Below are 19,098 nucleotides of genomic sequence, written 5' to 3'. Positions count from 1 at the left end.
TGGATTTTTTTATTACAAAAACTAAGTATAATCATATTCACTAGGAAAAGAAAATATAGATATATATATAGATATATAGATATGAAGATATAACAATGAATAAGATACAGAGAGAAAACTAGAAAAAGTTTCTAGTTTAACCTTTGGTCCTCTTTATTCCCCCCTCATCCAATGACCAAATCCCACTGATTTTACATCCTACATAGTTCTCTTCTACAGCCTCACTGTCCTCATCTTCTTATCCCTTATATTGCAGCAGCAGACTCTAAATTATTCTCCCTTCTTCCAAGCTTGCCCTCCTCCACTCTCCATAGAGGTGCCAAAATGATCTAAAATATTTATTTGACTACATCACTCCTTGCATGAAACCCGCAATCTATCAAGCCACAATACATGAAAGAAAAGTGAAACTACACTTGATTTTGATGGGGAATGCTCTGCATGCCAGCTTCCTTTTCACCTCCCACAGTATCCTGAGTCACATCTGAAACTCTAGTTATACAAGTTTGAAAATCAATGGCTTCCAGGGTCAATCAATCAAAATTTCATCACATAGCTCTTAAAAGTCTTTATATTTCTAAAGAGCTATATAAAATACTTGTTAAGAATTAACTCAGACCTGCCTTTTTGACTGAGTTCTGCTACCAATCAGATATGAAACTTGAAAAAAAAAAATTAAACTGTCTAAATTCCAGTTTATTTGGTAATATCAATAATAGCACCCTCTTTAAGGCTGGGTGTAAATTACACAAAATAATGCATGTGCATAGCACAGGGCCTAATATACAGTAAGTATACCAATAAATAATCACTACTAAAATATTATTTCCTCATTACCCACATCCTCCCTCACATCCTCCCTCACATTTTACCCTCCAGCTTACTGAATGCTCAACCTGTTTCAAGTCTTGAGGGCTCCACCTGATGTTTCCCACACTATCAGTCTGACAAACTTTTAGTCATCCTTCTCACTGTTGTGTCAACAGTTTTGCACTTCCTCCTTTACACCAATTCTATGTCGTACATTCCTTCCATTATCAATTGCACTCCATTCTACTGTAATTAGTTGTTTATGTGTCTACCTCCCCTTCTGAGCTGAAATTCTAGAATAGAAGAACCAATCATACCTTATTTCTCTTTTTATCCCTAGGCCTACCCCAGTTCCTGCCTAGAGTAGATCTAAAAAAATGTTTAGTGATATGAAAGTTTTTGAGCAACAATATGTGGGGATTGAACTCAGGGCATTTAACCACTGAGCCACATCCCTGGCCCTTTTTTATGTTTTTATTTTAAGACAAGGTCTCATTAAGTTGTTTAGGGCCTTGCTAATTTGCTGAGGCTGGCTTTGAATTTATGATCCTCCTGCCTCAGCCTCCTGAGTTACCGGAATTACAGCCTGCGCAACTTCATCCAGCAGTTCTTTCAGTTTTGAAGGAACAAATAAAGTGTCAAAGACACAAATAATACTCTTGCTAGAAGTCAACAAAATAACAATGTAAATCACTTATTAAATTTTCCAGTAGGCATATTTTTAAAAAGTAAAGAGAAATATATGAAATTTTATGTAACCCAATACATCTAATATATTATTTTAACATGTAACCAATATGAAAAAAAAGAGATAATGGCTAGTAGCTACCATAATGGTCAACATAGTTTTAAAACAGAAAATCTTAGAAATCAAAAATTCCTTAGAGAAGCAGTGAAAAAGAAAAATGCCAAGTGTTTGGCACTTGAATGCCATTTATATTTAGTCAAAGAAGGGTACAAACTGAGGTAAGAAAGGACAGTTAGGCAAGATTCAGATCCCAAATGCTATTGACTACTTAGCATTAAATTTAATTCAATACATATTTATTAGCTACCAAAAAATGTGACCCCAAACTTGGTGCTGTGAAAAAAATAAGACCTCTATTCCTTACCTTCAGTGACTTGTCAAGAAGACAAGTCTCTAAAACAAATTACTAAAACTTGTACATTACCAAAAAGGAACATGTAAAATGTGACTAGAACAAAGGTAACAGAATAAACTTTTTTTAAAATTTTTGTTTTGTTCTTTGTTTTAGGTGGACACAATATCTTTATTTATTTTTATGTGGTGCTGAGGATCGAACCCAGTGCCTCACGCATGCCAGGCCAGCGCGCTACCATTTGAGACACATCCCCAGTCCCCCATTTCTTATTTTACCCTTCAGTCAATGTTAAAACTAGGATAATATTTCAGGAAGATATGCATTTGTTCCCTGAAGTTCAATGCTCCTTTGAGAATTATAAAATGGTATTGCTACTTCCCTAACATGAACATGTCTGTTTTTACAGAAGGTAATCAGTAACTAGGTAAAGCAGGGCTCTCCATGGCTAAAATGTCTAGTTAAACTTGGAATCCAAGTTAAATCGGGAATAGATTATTATTCAAACTGCTTATTTTGTAATAACTACCTAGCCCAAAACTCATTAAGTGGTATACACTGACATGCTCATCTATGATTAAATTTTTTAATACAAATATCTAGAAATTCTTTCCATAGGAATTGAATATTTTCTGTTTGAGTACACACAGCTACACAGCAAGTAACATTTCAGTCAATGATGGCTCACGTATATAACAGTGGTCCCATAAGATTATGAAGAACATGAAAAATTCCTAGTCCCTAGTGAGAACATAGCCATTGTAGCACAATAAATTACTCACATGCTTGTGGTAATGCTGGTGAAAACAAACCTACTACAATGACAGTCATAAAATAAGAACAGCACATGTGAGTATGTATAATATACAATACTTAATACAAAATAAGCAACTATGTTACTGATTTATGTATTAATTACACTGAACTGTTTTTTATATTTATTTTTTAGTTTTAGGTGAACACAATATGTTTATTACATTTTTATGTGGTGCTGAGGATCGAATCCAGTGCCTCGTGCATGCTACGTGAGCATTCTACCACTGATCCACAACCCTGAACTTTTTTTGGAGATGGGTTTCACTATCTTGGCCAGGCTGGTCTCAAACTCATAAACTTATATTCATCAGCCTCTTCAGTAGCTAGGGACTACAGGCTTGAGCTACCACACCCAGTTTATACTATACTTTTAATCAAAATTTATTTTTATTTATTTTGGGGGGAGGATACTAGGAATTGAACTCAGGGGCACTCAACCACTGAGCCACATCCCCAGCTCTATTTTGTATTTTATTTAGAGACAGGGTATCACTGAGTTGCTTAGCACCTCACTTTTGCTGAGGCTGGCTTTGAATTCGCGATCCTCCTGCCTCAGCCTCCCAAGCCCCTGGGATTATAGGCATGCGCCACTACACCCAGCCTACTCCTTCATCTTATAAAAATAAAATAAAAAATTTTACTATACAACAGCATGCAATATCATGCTGGCAATAGCCTAATATGGCTCATACTTACTATATCTCTTGACTTCATCAAGAGATCATGTCCAATGACTAAACTATACCATTTAGGTTTGTGTAAGTACATTCTGTGATGTTGTCACAATAATGAAATTATCTAATAATGCATTTCTCAGAACATATCCCCATCATTAAGAAAGACATGACTAGGCTGGGGTAGTAGCTCAGTGGTAAAGCATTTGCCTAGCATGTGTGAGGCACTGGGTTTAATCCTTAGCACTGCATAAAAATAAATAAATAAATATAGGTACTGTGTCCATCTACAAGTAAAAAAATAAATAAAAAAAGAAACACATGACTGTAGCTGGCAATAGTAATTAAATGAATTACCTCTGAAAGAGATGCATCAACCTTAGAAGAAATTTTCAGGTCTAGCCATGGTTGGTAGTTTTCAAGTAGCAAAGAAGGCCTAAAAAACCATACAATTAAACCACTTGTAATTTAATAATGTAATTAGAAAGATCAACAAATAAAAAAGTATTTAACTTACCTATGTCGTTTACATTTCACTTTACCACAAACAGCACAGCTATGACCTTGTGGAAATAATTCTTGAAGTCCTAACTGCTAAAAAAAGAAAATTGAAGAGGGAGATTCATCTTTACTTTATGTATCACTTTTACTACAGATAATCAACTTTTTTTCCACTCAATGTCTGTTTAACAGTGATACCATTCTTTACAATAAAAACTACCTGCTAAACTGAACTGCCAGCAAAGAAAAATACCTAATGAAATACTTCACAATACCTAAGCCAAATTTCCAAGGTTAGAATTAAAGTCAAGGGGCTGGGTATGTGGCTCAATCGGTAGTGTGCTCGCCTGGCATGCGTGCGGCCCGGGTTCGATCCTCAGCACCACATACAAACAAAGATGTTGTGTCCGCCAAAAACTAAAAAAAATAAATATTAAAATTCTCTCTCTCTCTCTCTCTAAAAAAAGAAAAAAAAAGAAAGTCAAATGTTATGACCACTTATTAAAAAATTCAACCTCTATTTGAATGAGATACTCTACTGCAAAGGCATAAGAAAAAACAATTTTGTTTCTCCAAAACCTTGAATTCATTGAGGGAGAACCTAAGTGATGACTAGTCAGGTTCCTGACCAAATACAGGGCATATTTTCAGCGCTCACCTCGCATGTGGAAGGCTCTGGGTTCAATCCTCAGCACCACATAAAAATGAACAAAATAAACGTATTTTTGTCCAACAAGGAAGGAACGGAGGGAGGGAGGGAGGGAGGGAGGGAGGAAGGAAGGAAGGAAGGAAGGAAATGTTGAGTAAGACTTGATGTTGTCCCACCAGGAGTTGCACTTGTCTACAACAGAACAGTCGTCTACTATGTGTTAGGTCCTGGATTCAATCCCCAGCAACACACACACACACACACACACACACACACACACACAACAAAAAAAGATACTGCACTAAATCCTGATCTAGAGACCAGAACCTTGCCTTCCAGAGATTTACTATAGCACCACCTTTATTGAATTTCAGAAAAACAAATGATTTTGATTAAGCAAACTGAATAATTATATCTGTTTCTGTGGTGAACAGACATGTATAAAATTAACAGGGTTAAAGGGCTTGCCTAGCATACAAAAAGCCCTGGGTTCTGCAAAAAAAGACAAGAAAAAATTAACAAGGTTAGATTATTTAACACAGAGTTCCCTATGTCTGTGACTCAAAATCTCCTGGAAATCTTTTTTAACAGGTATGGATTAAAAGTCTCTAACCCAGAACTATTCAATCAAAATCTGGTGGTGGAGTTCAGAAATATTATGCATTTTTTTATATATCTTTTCTTCTCTCAACTCTGCCTCCCTCCCTTTCTTTCTTCATTTAGTCTGGTTTTTTTCCTTTAGTTATAGATGAACACAATGATTTTATTTTATTTATTTATATGCGGTGCTGAGGATCGAACCCAGTGCGAGGCAGGCACCTCTACCACTGAGTCACAGCCCCAGCCCTCAGAAATATGTATTTTTAAAGATGCCCCAAGAGATTCTACTGAACAACCAGCTTTGGGAACCTCTGCTTTAACTTACTGTCCTGCTAGTTAATATTTAGTTGGAAGACACTCCAAAATTATGGATCCCAACTTCCTGAGAAATTTGTATTTTCATTTTAGGCTCTTCTTGGAACTACATACATTAAAAATAGGCCTGGGGATATAGCTCAGTGTTGGAGTACATGCTTAGTATATGCAAGACCACAGGTTCAATCCCCAACATCAAAAAAATAAAAATAAATATACATATATATACACAAATATACATATATACACATATTCCCACACACACACACACACACACACAAAGTAAGCACAAATAAATTTCATTTTGAAATTTTTCTGACAGACTTCATGCTTTCTATTATTAAATAATAGTAAATGGATTTTTAAAAATCGTTTGCTTTGTTTTCAACAATAAATATTAAACAACATAGGGTCATACATGCTGACTTAAAAATAAGAACACAATTTTACCTTGGGTTTGTATTTTATTGTGAAGAGTATATTTGGTAGGAGAGAATCAGGTCCCAAGGAACAGTAGAATGTTACAACTCCAGCAACAAATGACCAGAAGATCATTAAAACATGAAGATACCTTAGAAATAAATGAAAGTAATTATTAGAATCAACGAAAATGTATACAGTTATGCCTTCATTGATTTAACAGGTATTTGTTAAACATCTACCAATCAGAAAAAAAAAATTTCCAGTGACAATTAACTTTCTATAATGTAGCTATTAAATATAATAATCATAAAATGTATGCTGTTAAAAGTATCATTTAATTTAAAGTATAAAGAAGTATAAATTCTCAACATTTTATAATTTAGTACCTGTGTTGTCATGTTTGACTAACCTATACTACATTCTTCCAGAATACCTTCTAGTGGTATATTCATATTCCATCAAAACTTAAATAAAAAAACCTTTTTTACTCAGTACCTAAATTATGCTAGACAGTGCTAGGCTCTGGGAATACAGCAGGGCACAACACTGCCATGGTCTCTATTTGCACGGAAAACACTACCTAGTAGTGGTAACAGGTAGGTAAACAAGCACAATGCAATGAGATCATGTGCTTGATTTTATGACAGAAAGTATATGTGATATGAGAGCACCACAGGCCAACAACTTAACCCAAATTTGAAAGGACAGAAAAGCCTTTTTTAGATAAAGCAACATGTATAGAAAAATTTGAAGAGTGTGGGCCAGTATATGAACAAAGGAGAGCAGGATAGATGAATAAGAAACTAGATAAGAGCCAGGGAACTCAAATTTAAGAAAACCATGTGAGCTAAGGTCTGAGCAGTTTCAAGGAATAAGTCGCTTTGAGGGGAATTTTAAAAAGCAAGCAGGGGGCTGGGGTTGTGGCTCAGTGGTGGAGCGCTTGCCTAGTATGTAAGAGGCATTGGGTTCTATTCTCAGCACCACATATATAATGAATAAATAAATAAAGGCCAGAACATAAAAAAGACAATATTAAAAAAAAAAGCAAGCAGAAACCAGATGATATAGTGTTATATAGTAAGTCATATCAAGGAGTCACAACACACTAAGACATGCTAAAAATAAAATTAAAACAAATGTAAATGAAGTTACAGAAGAAAAAGGTGACTGGGAATGGCAACACTGCTGCCAACACTGCCGCTGTTTGAGATTCTACATATGTAGCTAAAGGAACTTAGTGAAGTTAGTGAACAACAAGGAAGAAAGTGGTTGTAATGAAAGGAAGATAATGTCCCAGAGGAAATGATGCTGGCAAAAATCTTTACATTAAAGAAACTTTGGAAATATTTTATGACATTAGATAAAACACTGGAAGTGAATTCAAACACAAGAGTAGAGCAATTCACCTAGAAACAGAAAAGATGCTCACTCCATATCCTAAATACTCTTGACATATTTTTACACAAAAGTGAACACCATGAAGTGGGATCCAATCATAGTCTAAGCTCCTCTCATGACAGCAGAAATGTGAAGCTCTAGTAATACTGACATTCACATGTTCTGCCTCTTGGAAAAAAAAAAAAAAAAGGTAACAAGAAGAGAATGAAGTCACACTGCAACAAGGAGAAAAAGGGAGAAGAAAATATTGGCAGTACTCCAAATCCTGTTTCCATGTTTCTCTGAGGCACAGCTATGCTCTGGTTATTTTTGCACTTACAAAATCTTTCAATAATTCTCCTCTTTGCCAAACCAAGTGTGAGATGAGTTTCTGTTACCTACCATCAAGAATCCTGAGTACCCTGGATGCAGTGGCACATGCTTGTAATCCCAGCAGCTTGAGAAGCTGAGACAGGAAAACAGGAAGTCCAAAGCCAGCCTCAGCAATCACAAGGCGCTAAACAACTCAGTGAGACCCTGTCTCTAAATAAAATACAAAATAGGGCTAGGGATGTGGCTCAGGGGTCGAGCACCCCTAAGTTCAATAGCCGGTACCAAAAAAAAGAATCTTGAGTAATACCAAGAAAACAATAAAGAGTTTAAGAAGATGTTAAGAAGAAAAGGGAGAGTATTAGATTAAAACCACTTTGGTTGCAATCTGGAGAATGGCCTAGCCTAGAAATGTGCAGGCTAATTTAAAAGCTTTTGCAATAATCTAGGAGAGTCAATGATGGTCTGCACTACAGAAGAGACAGAAGAAAAGAAGCTAACTGGATTGAAGACATAGCTCAGAGGCAAAGCACTTGCCTAGCATGTGAGAATTATTGGGTACAATCCAATACCACACACCCAATAAAAGAAACAAAGGTAGGAAGAAAGGGAGTGAAAGAAGTTTATACTTTTGAGAGACATTGGGAAGAAAACAAGAGGACTAAAGTATATGTAAGTAGAAAGGAGAGGTTAAAAAAAATCAGAGTCCTTTCAGGTATCTTAATATATGACACAAGAAAATATTTCATAGGTAATTAAATATTGGGTACACTAAATAGCTGCACAAAATATGGGTTAAAGACAAAGGAGTTGGAATTATAAGCATAAACATCACTGAAGTAACAGGAATAAATGACATGACCAAGGAATTAAATGCAAAGTTAAAAAAGAAGAGAGCATAAGACATTTAAGAACTAAGCAAAGGAAGAGAAAATTATAAAGGAATCTGGTAATTAGAAGAGTTAGGAAGAAAACCAAAGTCAAACAAGTTACCAACGTAAAAAAAATCTCATCAGAAATAGCAGTGAGCAATATGATCAAGTATGTTTAAATAAAGTAAAAGACAGATTAAGAAGTCTCCATTAACTTTGGCAAGAAGAGGCATGAATGAACTAGGCAAAAGCAATTCTGGTAGAACAGCAAAGGACTATGATGGATTGAAATAAGATGGAGGTGAAAAAGTAGATTTGGACTTTCCTTTCTAAGGAAAGAAAACTTAAGATGGTAGCTGGAAGGGATTATGAGGATTCTTGAACAATTATATGGTACATATTTTATATATAATTTAACACCCCCAGTGAGACCAGTATCCATATCAAAAACTAATAATTCTGGTTGGGCACAGTGGTGCACACCTGAAATCCCAATAGCTAGAGAGGCTGAGGCAGGAGGATCGCAAGTTCAAAGCCAGCCTCACAAATTTAGCAAGGCCCTAAGCAATTTATTGAGATCCTTTCTCAAATTTTTTAAAAAAATTTAAAAAGGGTTAGGGATGTGGCTCAGTAGTTAAGCTCCCTTGGGTTCAATCCCCAGTACTAACATAGATTTAAAAAAAAAAAAAATATTTCTGTAGAGAATCACATCAACAATACAAAATAAATGAAAATAAATATATAAAGTTTCATGTTTGTTCAAGTTAGTTTTTTTCATAAAATGTAATTTAGTACCAAACTTGGGGGGGGTGGGAATGACTTTGTTAGATCTTTTATGAGTTCAGAATTACAGATTAAGAACTATTTCGCTAGGTACAGTGGTGTGTGCCTGTACCTGTAGTTCCAACAACCCAGGTCACTGAGGCAACAGGATTATTTGAGCCTAGGTATTTGGAGCCAGCCTGTACAACATGAGCCAGCCTGAAACCTTGTCTTGCAAAAAATTTATTTATTTATATTATTATTTAAATTTATTATTTATTATTTATATTATATATTGTTATATATTATATACTGTATGTATAATAATTATGTATAATTATATTGTAAGTATATATAATATATATAAATATAGTATAGGCATATTTATATGCCTATACTTAGAATGAATGAAAATAAACTCTGTATGCAATATATATAAACTATAACTAAAGTAGACTAAAACAAAGGTATTATTTAAGATGAAAATTTTTGGCTTTAATGTATTAACCCCCAAATCTACAGCTTTAAAAGCATTAACCCCATGGTTCCAAGCCAGCTTATAATGCACTAATTTCTTTTGTCATTGTCCATTTTATTGGTTTCTGTATTTCTTTAATATTCCTTTCCATTTTGTGTTTAGATTTACTCTTTGTTTATATCCCCAACTTTTTAAATGTTTAGCTTGTTGGCTTTTCAGTGCTTCTCTGTGCCATATCCAAGAAGACTGCCCAAATCAGTATCTTGGAGCTTTTTCCCTAGAGGTTCCTCTAGTAGGTTTATATTTTTTGTTATTACTTGGATTCACTTTTAGTTGAATCTTGTATACAAGGGGAGATAAGGGTCCATTTCCATTCCTCTGCTGTGGAGAGATAATTTTCCCAGTACAGATGTTAGAAGAAACTGTCCTTTTCCCATTGTGTGCTCTTGGCACCTTTGTTGAAAATCAGTCGACCATAGATATATAGGTTTATTTCTGGGCTCTCAATCCTTATTACTTGATGTGTCTCGTTTAGTGCCAGTATAATGCTTTCCAGTTACTATATCTTTGAAATACACTTTGAAATAAGGGAGTGTGATGCCTCGAGCTTTATTCTTTTTGTTCAAAATTCCTTTTGCTATTCAAGGTCTTTCATGATTTCATACAGATCTTTGAATTGCTTTTATTTCTAACTCCAAAAGCACAGCCAACAAAAATGAACGTAAACAAATGGGATTGTATCAAACTTTAAAGCTTCTACACAGCAAAGGGAAAAAACCAACACAGTAAAGAGAAAAACCTATGGGATGGGAGACAATATTTCAAATCATATAAAATTGAGTTCTAATAAGGAGCTAAAATCCAAAATATATAATATACCCAAATAACTGAACAGCAACAAAACTAATAACCCAAGTGAAAAATGAGCAACGGATCTGAACAGATAGGTTCTTTTATACTTCATTCATATTTCTCAAAAAGACATGAATGGTCAGTAGACATATGGAAACATGCTCAATATCACTAATTACCAGAGATATACAAATAAAAACTAGAATGAGATATCACCTCGCATTTATTAGAATGACTATTATCAAAAACATAACAAGTGTTAATGAAGACAGGGAGATAAAGGAATCAAGTCTTTCTTTGCTAGTTTTCCTATTATCTTATTATAAAATAAAAGTAAAACATCATTTTAAAAAGCATTTTGGGCTGGGGATGTGGCTCAAGCGGTAGTGCGCTCGCCTGGCATGCACACAGCGCTGGGTTCGATCCTCAGCACCACATACAAATAAAATAAAGATGTTGTGTCTGCTGAAAACTGAAAAATAAATATTTAAAAAATATTCTCTCTCTCTCTCTCTCTCTCTCTCTCTCTCTCTCTCTCTCTCTCTCTCTCTTTAAAATATTTTAAAATAATATATTTAAGTCTACTACCATAATGGAAAAAAAAATCAAAGTAATGAAGGCTCTTGATTTAACATAGTTTACACAGAGGCAAACCAACATGTCCAAACACATTAGAAGGACACAATCAGCAGAAGTCAGACTATAGAAAACTCTATGGAACAAATAGCACAGTTTCTTCAACTAATAAATGGCAAGTTTGAAAAAAAAAAAAAAAACGAGGGGAAAGCAACTTTCAGGTTAACAAATCTAATTTGCATCTTAATTTAATTAACTGCAAAAAGCTGTAATGAATAAGAAGTCATTTGATGGACTGAGTAAAGGAAAGATACAGCAAATCTAGTAAAATAATGGTCAAAATCTAAGCAGTACATAATCAATTATTTACTGTAAAATTACACTTTGCTGTATATTTGAAATTTTTAAACATAAAATACTGAGGAGTTCTAAGAAATTCAGAAAAATCTAAACACTAAATGAGCATTTCATGCTAAGAAATTATTTCACACAATAGTTAATAACAGTATGTTGTACACCTGAAAAATTGCTAAGAGATTTTGATGCTCTCACCATAAAAAAAAATAATAAGAATGTGAAATATGTACATGTCAAATAGTTTGATTTCACCATTTTACAACAAATACATGTATCTAAAATATCAGGTACACAACAGCTATATACAATTTTTACTTGTCAGATATATATACAAATTACTTTAGGAAAAAGTTTTTTTAAAAAGGAGTTAGGTTGGATGTGATGGCATACACCTGTAATCCCAGTGACTGTGGGGGCTGGGCCAGGAGGATAGCAAGTTTGATGCCATTCTGACCAACTTAGTGAGATCCTTTCTTGAATTTTTAAAAATGGGCTGAGGATAGAGCTCTGAAATAGAGAGCCCCTGAGTTCAATACCCAGTTCCAGGGGCAGGAGGCGGGGGAAGAGGAGGAGAAGGAAGAGAAGGGAAGAAAAAAAAGTGACTTTAGGAGAGATCCAAGATGGTGGAAAGGTATGCTGCAGATCTCAACTCCTCTGCAGTTTAGAATCTAAGAAGTGAGAGAACAGGGTGAGAGAGGGAATGCACTGATTCACAGATTTGGGAATTCTGGTTACTATAAAACAGGAAAAAAATATGTTAACTGCACCATCTGAACAGGTTTGAGAGATGGGTTAACAAAAAGAGAAAAAGGGAGAGATCAAGTTGACAAGTTTATTTTAGAAATAGCAGAAAAGAAAGTCAGACTGAGTTAGGCTGAGACAGAAGATGCAAAGTCACCTGGTGAAGGAGAAGTATTCTACTTTTCTCAATTTCCTGGTAGAGAACTGTGATAGGCAGCTATTTTTGCAGACTACATCTAAGTTGTAGTTGGGAAAGTGATTAAATCTCTACAATTTCATTAGACCTGGATAACATCATAGGGAACACTTTGACATGCCAGCCAGCCAAGTACTTTTGTAGTGTGATCACTAAGAGCTTAATGTGGCCAAGACCTCCTCCCACCCACCCCCTGGAGTCAGCAAGAGCAGTAGGAATGGAGTAGAGAACAGTACCCAGCACTTCCAGAGAGTGCAGCACCTAGGGACCAGCATGCACACCTCTACCACTGACCCTCTTTTAAGTGCCTCTGCCAGAGAGAGTGGCACCTAAGGAGCAGTATGTACCTCTGCAGTCACTGAATTCCCCATCAGAAGATAGAGGCACTATGCCCTAAATGCAGCCTAGCACTCTGGCCACCAGCAAGCACCTCAGCTTTTGCCCCATGATCCATCCACCACCATGTGCCCCCACTACACACCAGACATTGGCCACACCCTGAGCCTCAGCTTCCAGCTGCTGTTTCTTACCCCAGTTGGTGGACCACCTCAAGCCTCTACAATGTGCCATCTTGCCCAAAGCAATGAAAACTATAAGAGAAACTTCACATCAATTTTTATACATAGAAGAGCATGCAAAAGAAGTGTCTCCATTTAAAAAATCTCAGCAAGGAGAAAACAATCTTTTAATGATTATTGTTGAATTAGATGCTTCATATAAAGTATCCTGTTGTGTCTTCTCTTATTAGTTTTTTTCATGATTTCAACTAAATTTATGTATTTTCAATTTTTTAAATGGATTTTTTTCTCAATACCTCTTTGCTTTCTTTTCATCTCCATTCCCTTCCCTTCTCTTTCTGCTCATTTTCTTGATTTCTTTTCTTCCCCTACACTATTTTCTTTGTTCTTTCTTTTCTTTTTCCCCTTCTTCCAATATAATTTAGTATCAAGTAAACTATCATTAATGCTTAACTATTCAGCCTATTCCATATTATTTCTCACCCACTTTTCTCATTGGTTAGTAAAGTTGTAGAGATCATAAGCAATAAGTTTTTAAATGTATGTTAATGTATTATTTGGTCTTAAATTACCACTATTACTGATGGATATTTTTTCCTCTCGAAATGGTGCTGGTGGTTGAACTTAAGCACTTTGATAATGGTAACTATGTTGGCGCTAAGGTATAATCCCAACCCAGGGTTTATCATAAAGAGATAACTACTCACCAAAAGACTGTCACATAAAAAGAAAAAGAAGACAATCTCATGAGGAAACAAGCCAAAAGGACACCTCCAAAATTTTAAAACTTCTACCCCACAACAACTTAAATCCACATACAGTGAAGCTGGTGATATGCTGAACAAAGACTTCAAAGAGTTTATTGTTAAAATGATCAATGAATTAAAATATCTAAGGGATGAAACTATGGGGAAAAATATGGGACATGAAAGAGTACTTCAATAATGAGATTCTGAAAAAGAACCAACCAGAAATCTTGGAAATGAAAAACAAAATAAGTCCAATAAAAGCTCAGCTGAAAGTCTCTCCAATAGATTAGATCAAGTAGAAAACAGAATTTCAGAGTTTGAAGACAAAGTGTACATTCTGGAACACTGAGACAGATGAAAGAGAGAGAGAGAAAAAGATTAAGAGAGAGGAAGGAAGGAAGAAAGGGAGGGAGGGAGGGAGAAAGGGAGGGAGGGAGGGATGGAGAGACTAACTATAATATCCAAGAACTCTGGAATAGCATTAAAAGACCTAACTTAACACTCATAAGTACTGAGGAATGTTATGATTTGAATGTTATATGTCCCCCAAAAGCTCACATGTGAAACAATGTGAAAGGGTTCAGAGGAGAAATGATGGGGTTGTTAAGAGTTTTAACCTATTCAGTAAATTAATCCTGATAGGGATTGAAGTAGTAGGGTGGGACTGGAGGAGAGGGACATTGGGGACATGGCTTTTGGTTATATATTTGTATCTGGCAAGTGGAGTCTCTCTACTTCCTGATCATCATATGAGCTGCTTCCCTCTGCCACACTCTCCAGCCAGGATGTTCTGCCTCATTTCAGCCCCAAGGAATGGAGCCGGTCTTCTATGAACTAAGACCTGAAATCATGAGCCCTCAAATAAACCTTTCTGCCTCTACAGTTGTTTTGGTCAGCCACAGCAGCAATAAAGGTGACTAAAACAAGGAAGAAACAAATACAGGATAATGCCTTTGATAACCTGTTCAGGGAAATAACAGCAGAAAAATTGCCAAATATTAGGATTAAATGGTCATCCAGAAATTGGATGTATCTGGAACCCCAAATAGACAAGACCAGAAAATAACCTCTCCATGACACATTATGATTAAAATGCCAAAAATCCAACAGAAGAAAAAGAAATTTTAAAAACTCCAAAAAAGAAATGCCACATCACCTATAGAGGGAAATCAATAAGAATAACAGGTTTCTCTGGAGTTAGACAAACAGAGAGAGAGAAAGAGAGAGAGAGAGGGAGAGAGATAAAGTCCAGAGAGCTTGAAAGGACATATTTCAAGTTCTGAAAGAAAATAACTTCCAACAAAGATTGCTATATCTAGCAAAAGTATGAAGAAACTAGGGATAAGAGCTTACCTTCATATCATAAAGGCTATATATTACAAACCCAAAGCCAACAGCATACTGAATGCATAAAAACTGAAAATATTTCCTCTAAAATCAGGAACAAGATTTTGCTTGGCCAACACTGCTACCATCACTGCCCCACTACCACCACTGAACCTCTGCTGCTGCCACCAAGCCGCTGCTGCTAACCCATTGCCACTACCACTACCACCACCATCCAGAGGTCCAATGCTAAGGTGACTACAGGTTTGAAACCACATAGCCATCTCCACTGGCTATGACATGGGAAGCCAGGATGCCAGCAGATTTGCCACCACTGCCATCTGCGGGCATAGCCACCTCTATCTGGGATGCTGGCCAGGACCTGAATGTCCAGTGTCAGGGTGCCTGTGGGTTTCGCTGTTCCTGGGGGAGTGCTGGTGACCACCATCTTGCTGCTTCTTCTTAGGGTCACTCCTCTGTGTGAGTATATCTCTGGAGATCTCTCTGCAAATTGGAGCAGCACTGAGATCTTGGAACTGAAATGTGGCCAAGTCTGGGGTATCTGAAGCCCAGATCTATGGGACAGTGACCGGGTCTATGTGGGCTGGGCTGAGCCTCGTAATCCTGTAAGAAGATTCTCAGAGATAGGGCTGAGAAACTTTTGAATGCCAACAGAGACAATTCTTCAATTTTCCATCAAAACTTATTTTATTTTATTTTATTCTTTAACATCTCTACCATAGGTATTTTCATTCATTAATTTGCTGAGGACTGAATGGTGTTTGGCAGTTTTGTTGTGTATTCTTATTTTTTTTTCTTTATATGTACTCTTCCTCTCTCTTGTTTGTTTTACTGGATTCTCTTTCAACCTTTCCTCTAGCTAATAATCTCTGTCAGTTCCTCTTCCACTCTTCCTGTGGATCTTTACTTTTAGCTACTCCCCCCCCCCCCGCCTCATGAACATCACTTCCTACCCTATTTCTGTTCTCTCTTTATCCACCATTTGAAATTGTAAATGCTTTTAGCAAATTTAGTTTACATTGTAGACAATAATTGAACTCATCTTTCTATTCATTGTGAGAAAACAGCAGATGTCTTAATAGGAGCTATTAGATTTAAGACTGTATATTGTTTACACTCGGTATTGTTATTGGTGCCCCCGTAAAGGTGAGGTACTACAAACCTTCAGGGACAATATAAGTCCACAGGTTAGAATCTGTACTGGCTCAGATCCTCACTAATAGATGGGGAAGACACACAAACAGTATGAAAATACAAGGGAACAAAGCGCCCCAAACAAACAAAGATGCTCCAATAATAGAATCCACTGACAACACAGTGGAAGAAATGTCCAAGAAGAAGTTTAGACTGTACATGGTTAAACTGATCTGAGAAGTAAAGGATGGTTTAAGGAATGCAATCAAAGAAAAAATAAAGAAAGTGAAAAGTAAAGAGTTATACTAGACAAAGGTACCAAAAACATGCATTAGAGAAAAAAATAGTCTCTTCAACAAATGGTGCTGGAAAAACTGGAAATCCATATGCAACAAAATGGAATTAAACTCATATCTCTCACCATGCACAAAATTTAGCTCAAAATGGATCAAGGACCTAGGAATAAAACCAGAAACCCTGCATCTAACAGAAGAAAAAGTAGGCCCTAATCTCCATCATGTGGGATTAGGCCCCAACTTCCTTAATAAGACTTCTGTGGTGCAAGAATTAAAATCAAGAATCAATAAATGGGATGGACTCAAACTAAAAAGTTTCTTCTCAGCAAAAGAAACAATCTGTAGGGGAACAGAGAGCCTACATTTTGGGAGCAAATCTTTACCCCTCACACATCAGATAGAGCAATAATCTCTAGGGTATATAAAGAACTCATAAAGCTAAGCACCAAAAAAAAACAAATAACCCAATCAATAAATGGGCCAAGGACCTGAAGAGATACTTCTCAGAAGATGATGTACAATCAATCAACAAATATATGAAAAAATGTTCATAATCGCTAGCAATTACAGAAATGCAAATCAAAACTATTCTAAGATACCATCTCACTCCAGTCAGAATGGCAGCTATTATGAAGACAAACAACAATAAGTGTTAGTGAGGATGTGGAGAAAAAGGTACACTCATACACTGCTGGTGGGACTGCAAATTGGTGCAGCCAATATGAAAAGCAGTATGGAGATTACTTGAAAAACTGGGAATGATACCACCATTTGACCCAGCTATCCCTCTCCTTGGTCTACACCAAAGGACTTAAAAACAGCATACTACAGGGACATAGCTATATCAATGTTTATAGCAGCACAATTCACAGTAGTTAAACTGTGGAACCAAACTAGATGCCCTTCAATAGATGACTGGATAAAAAAAAATGTGGCATATATACACAATGGAATATTACTCAGCATAAAAGAGAAAAAAATCATGGCATTTGCAGGTAAATGGATGGAAATGGAGAATATAATGCTAAGTGAAGTTAGCCAATCCAAAAAAAAAAAAAAATGCTGAATGTTTTCTCTCATATAAGGAGGCTGATTCATGGTGGGGTAGAGAGGGGGAGCATGGGAAGAACAGACGAACTCTAGATAGGGAAAAGGGGTGGGAAGGGAAGGGGCGGGAAGGGGCATGGGGTTAGAAATGATGGTGGAATGTGATGGACATTTTATCCAAAGTACATGTATGAAGACACGAATTGGTGTGAATATACTTTGTATACAACCAAAGATATGAAAAATTGTACTCTATAGGTGTAATAAGAATTGTAATATATTTCATTGTCATATATAAATAAGGAAATAAGCAAAACATAAGAAAACCTGCTAGGGTATTAGAAGTGTTTTATATTTTGACCTATGTTGTAGTTATATAGGCAGTCATATATAAACTTCACATAACTGTACAATTACATGTTCTGTACTTTTCTGCAAATTGTATACCAATTTTTAAAGTGGACCCAAAGTACCTATTTTCCAGTATTGTGTGAATAAATGAGACAAAATCAATAACTGCTAATATTTAATGAGAGCACATCCTCTGTACTGAGCACCATTCTAAGCACTTTCCATTAATTCACTTAATTATCAAAATAACCACATCATGTAGGCACTACTATTATCCCTATTTTACAGATAAAGGGACTATGACAGATATGTTAGATAACTTATCTGAATAAAATCCCACAGTCAAGCTTCAGATTCAAAACTTTCAACCACAAAAATAAATTACCTCAACAATTAATGAAAACTCTTACCACAGTAACTGGGACAAATAAAATATTTCCAGTGTTAGCTATTATTACCATTATCATTATTAGGATTAACTATAAATGGCCAATAAACAAATTTATATAATTTTTACAACTATAAATGGCCAATAAACAAATTTATATAATTTTATCTATGCTCTTAGTTTATTCCAACAGTATTATAAAGATAAGAACATAAATAATTTCACATACATAAAGTATGTTATTCTCCACTCTCCCCAAAAGGTCTGAAACTTATATCCATTAATCCTTCCAGAGATAAGAATCATAATCTTTGTTTTTTAATTTTTTGATATTTATTTTTCTAGTTTTTGGCGGATACAACATCTTTGTTTGTATGTGGTGCTGAGGATCGAACCCGGGCCGCACGCATGCCAGGCGAGCGCGCTACCACTTGAGCCACATCCCCAGCCCAAGACTCATAATCTTAACTCATATTGAAAGAAAAATGTATATACTAAATAACAGTGAAAAATGTTTAGGAGCTAAGACTATACAAGAAAAAAATAATTTTAAAAAAGAATATTACTTTAAGTTTAACCATGTAGAGTGAAGTTTCAAAACTCCATATGAAGTTCACATTTTGTTAATCAGTAGAAATTTTAAACTGAAAATCCCTATTTCTAAAAATAAACTGGTGAAATTACCACTTATTTATTGAGCATATCTTTTTATTTCTTCTAATTCTATTGTTATGCCTCCAAAGATTTTTATCTACGTGTGTCTTACACACACACACACACACACACAATTTTCTAATTTTTTCAGAATAGATGCACCTAGTACTCCTCTCTCCCAACTC

The 19,098-nt window shown here is 35.7% G+C and overlaps 1 protein-coding gene across 4 annotated transcripts in view; it reads right to left on the bottom strand.

Moving 5' to 3' along the window:
• The window catches only part of Snx14 (sorting nexin 14), a 96,560-nt gene that overhangs the window by 75,418 nt on the left and 2,044 nt on the right, over window positions 1-19,098 (bottom strand). For 2 of the 4 annotated variants that reach the window (XM_076858447.2, XM_076858449.2), the window contains exons 2-4: window positions 5,916-6,036; window positions 3,918-3,994; window positions 3,758-3,836 (exon numbers count right to left, since the gene is read on the bottom strand). In XM_076858447.2, coding sequence (XP_076714562.1) covers window positions 3,758-3,836; window positions 3,918-3,994; window positions 5,916-6,036 — 277 coding nt within the window. The remainder of the gene's footprint in view (window positions 1-3,757; window positions 3,837-3,917; window positions 3,995-5,915; window positions 6,037-19,098) is intronic. The other 2 variants (XM_076858448.2, XM_076858450.2) reach the window with 1 other exon arrangement.

Source organism: Callospermophilus lateralis, chromosome 6, assembly GCF_048772815.1.
Source record: "Callospermophilus lateralis isolate mCalLat2 chromosome 6, mCalLat2.hap1, whole genome shotgun sequence".
NCBI lineage: Eukaryota > Metazoa > Chordata > Mammalia > Rodentia > Sciuridae > Callospermophilus > Callospermophilus lateralis.
Note: the sequence above shows the minus strand (reverse complement) of the source record. Positions and strands in the feature narration are given on the sequence as shown.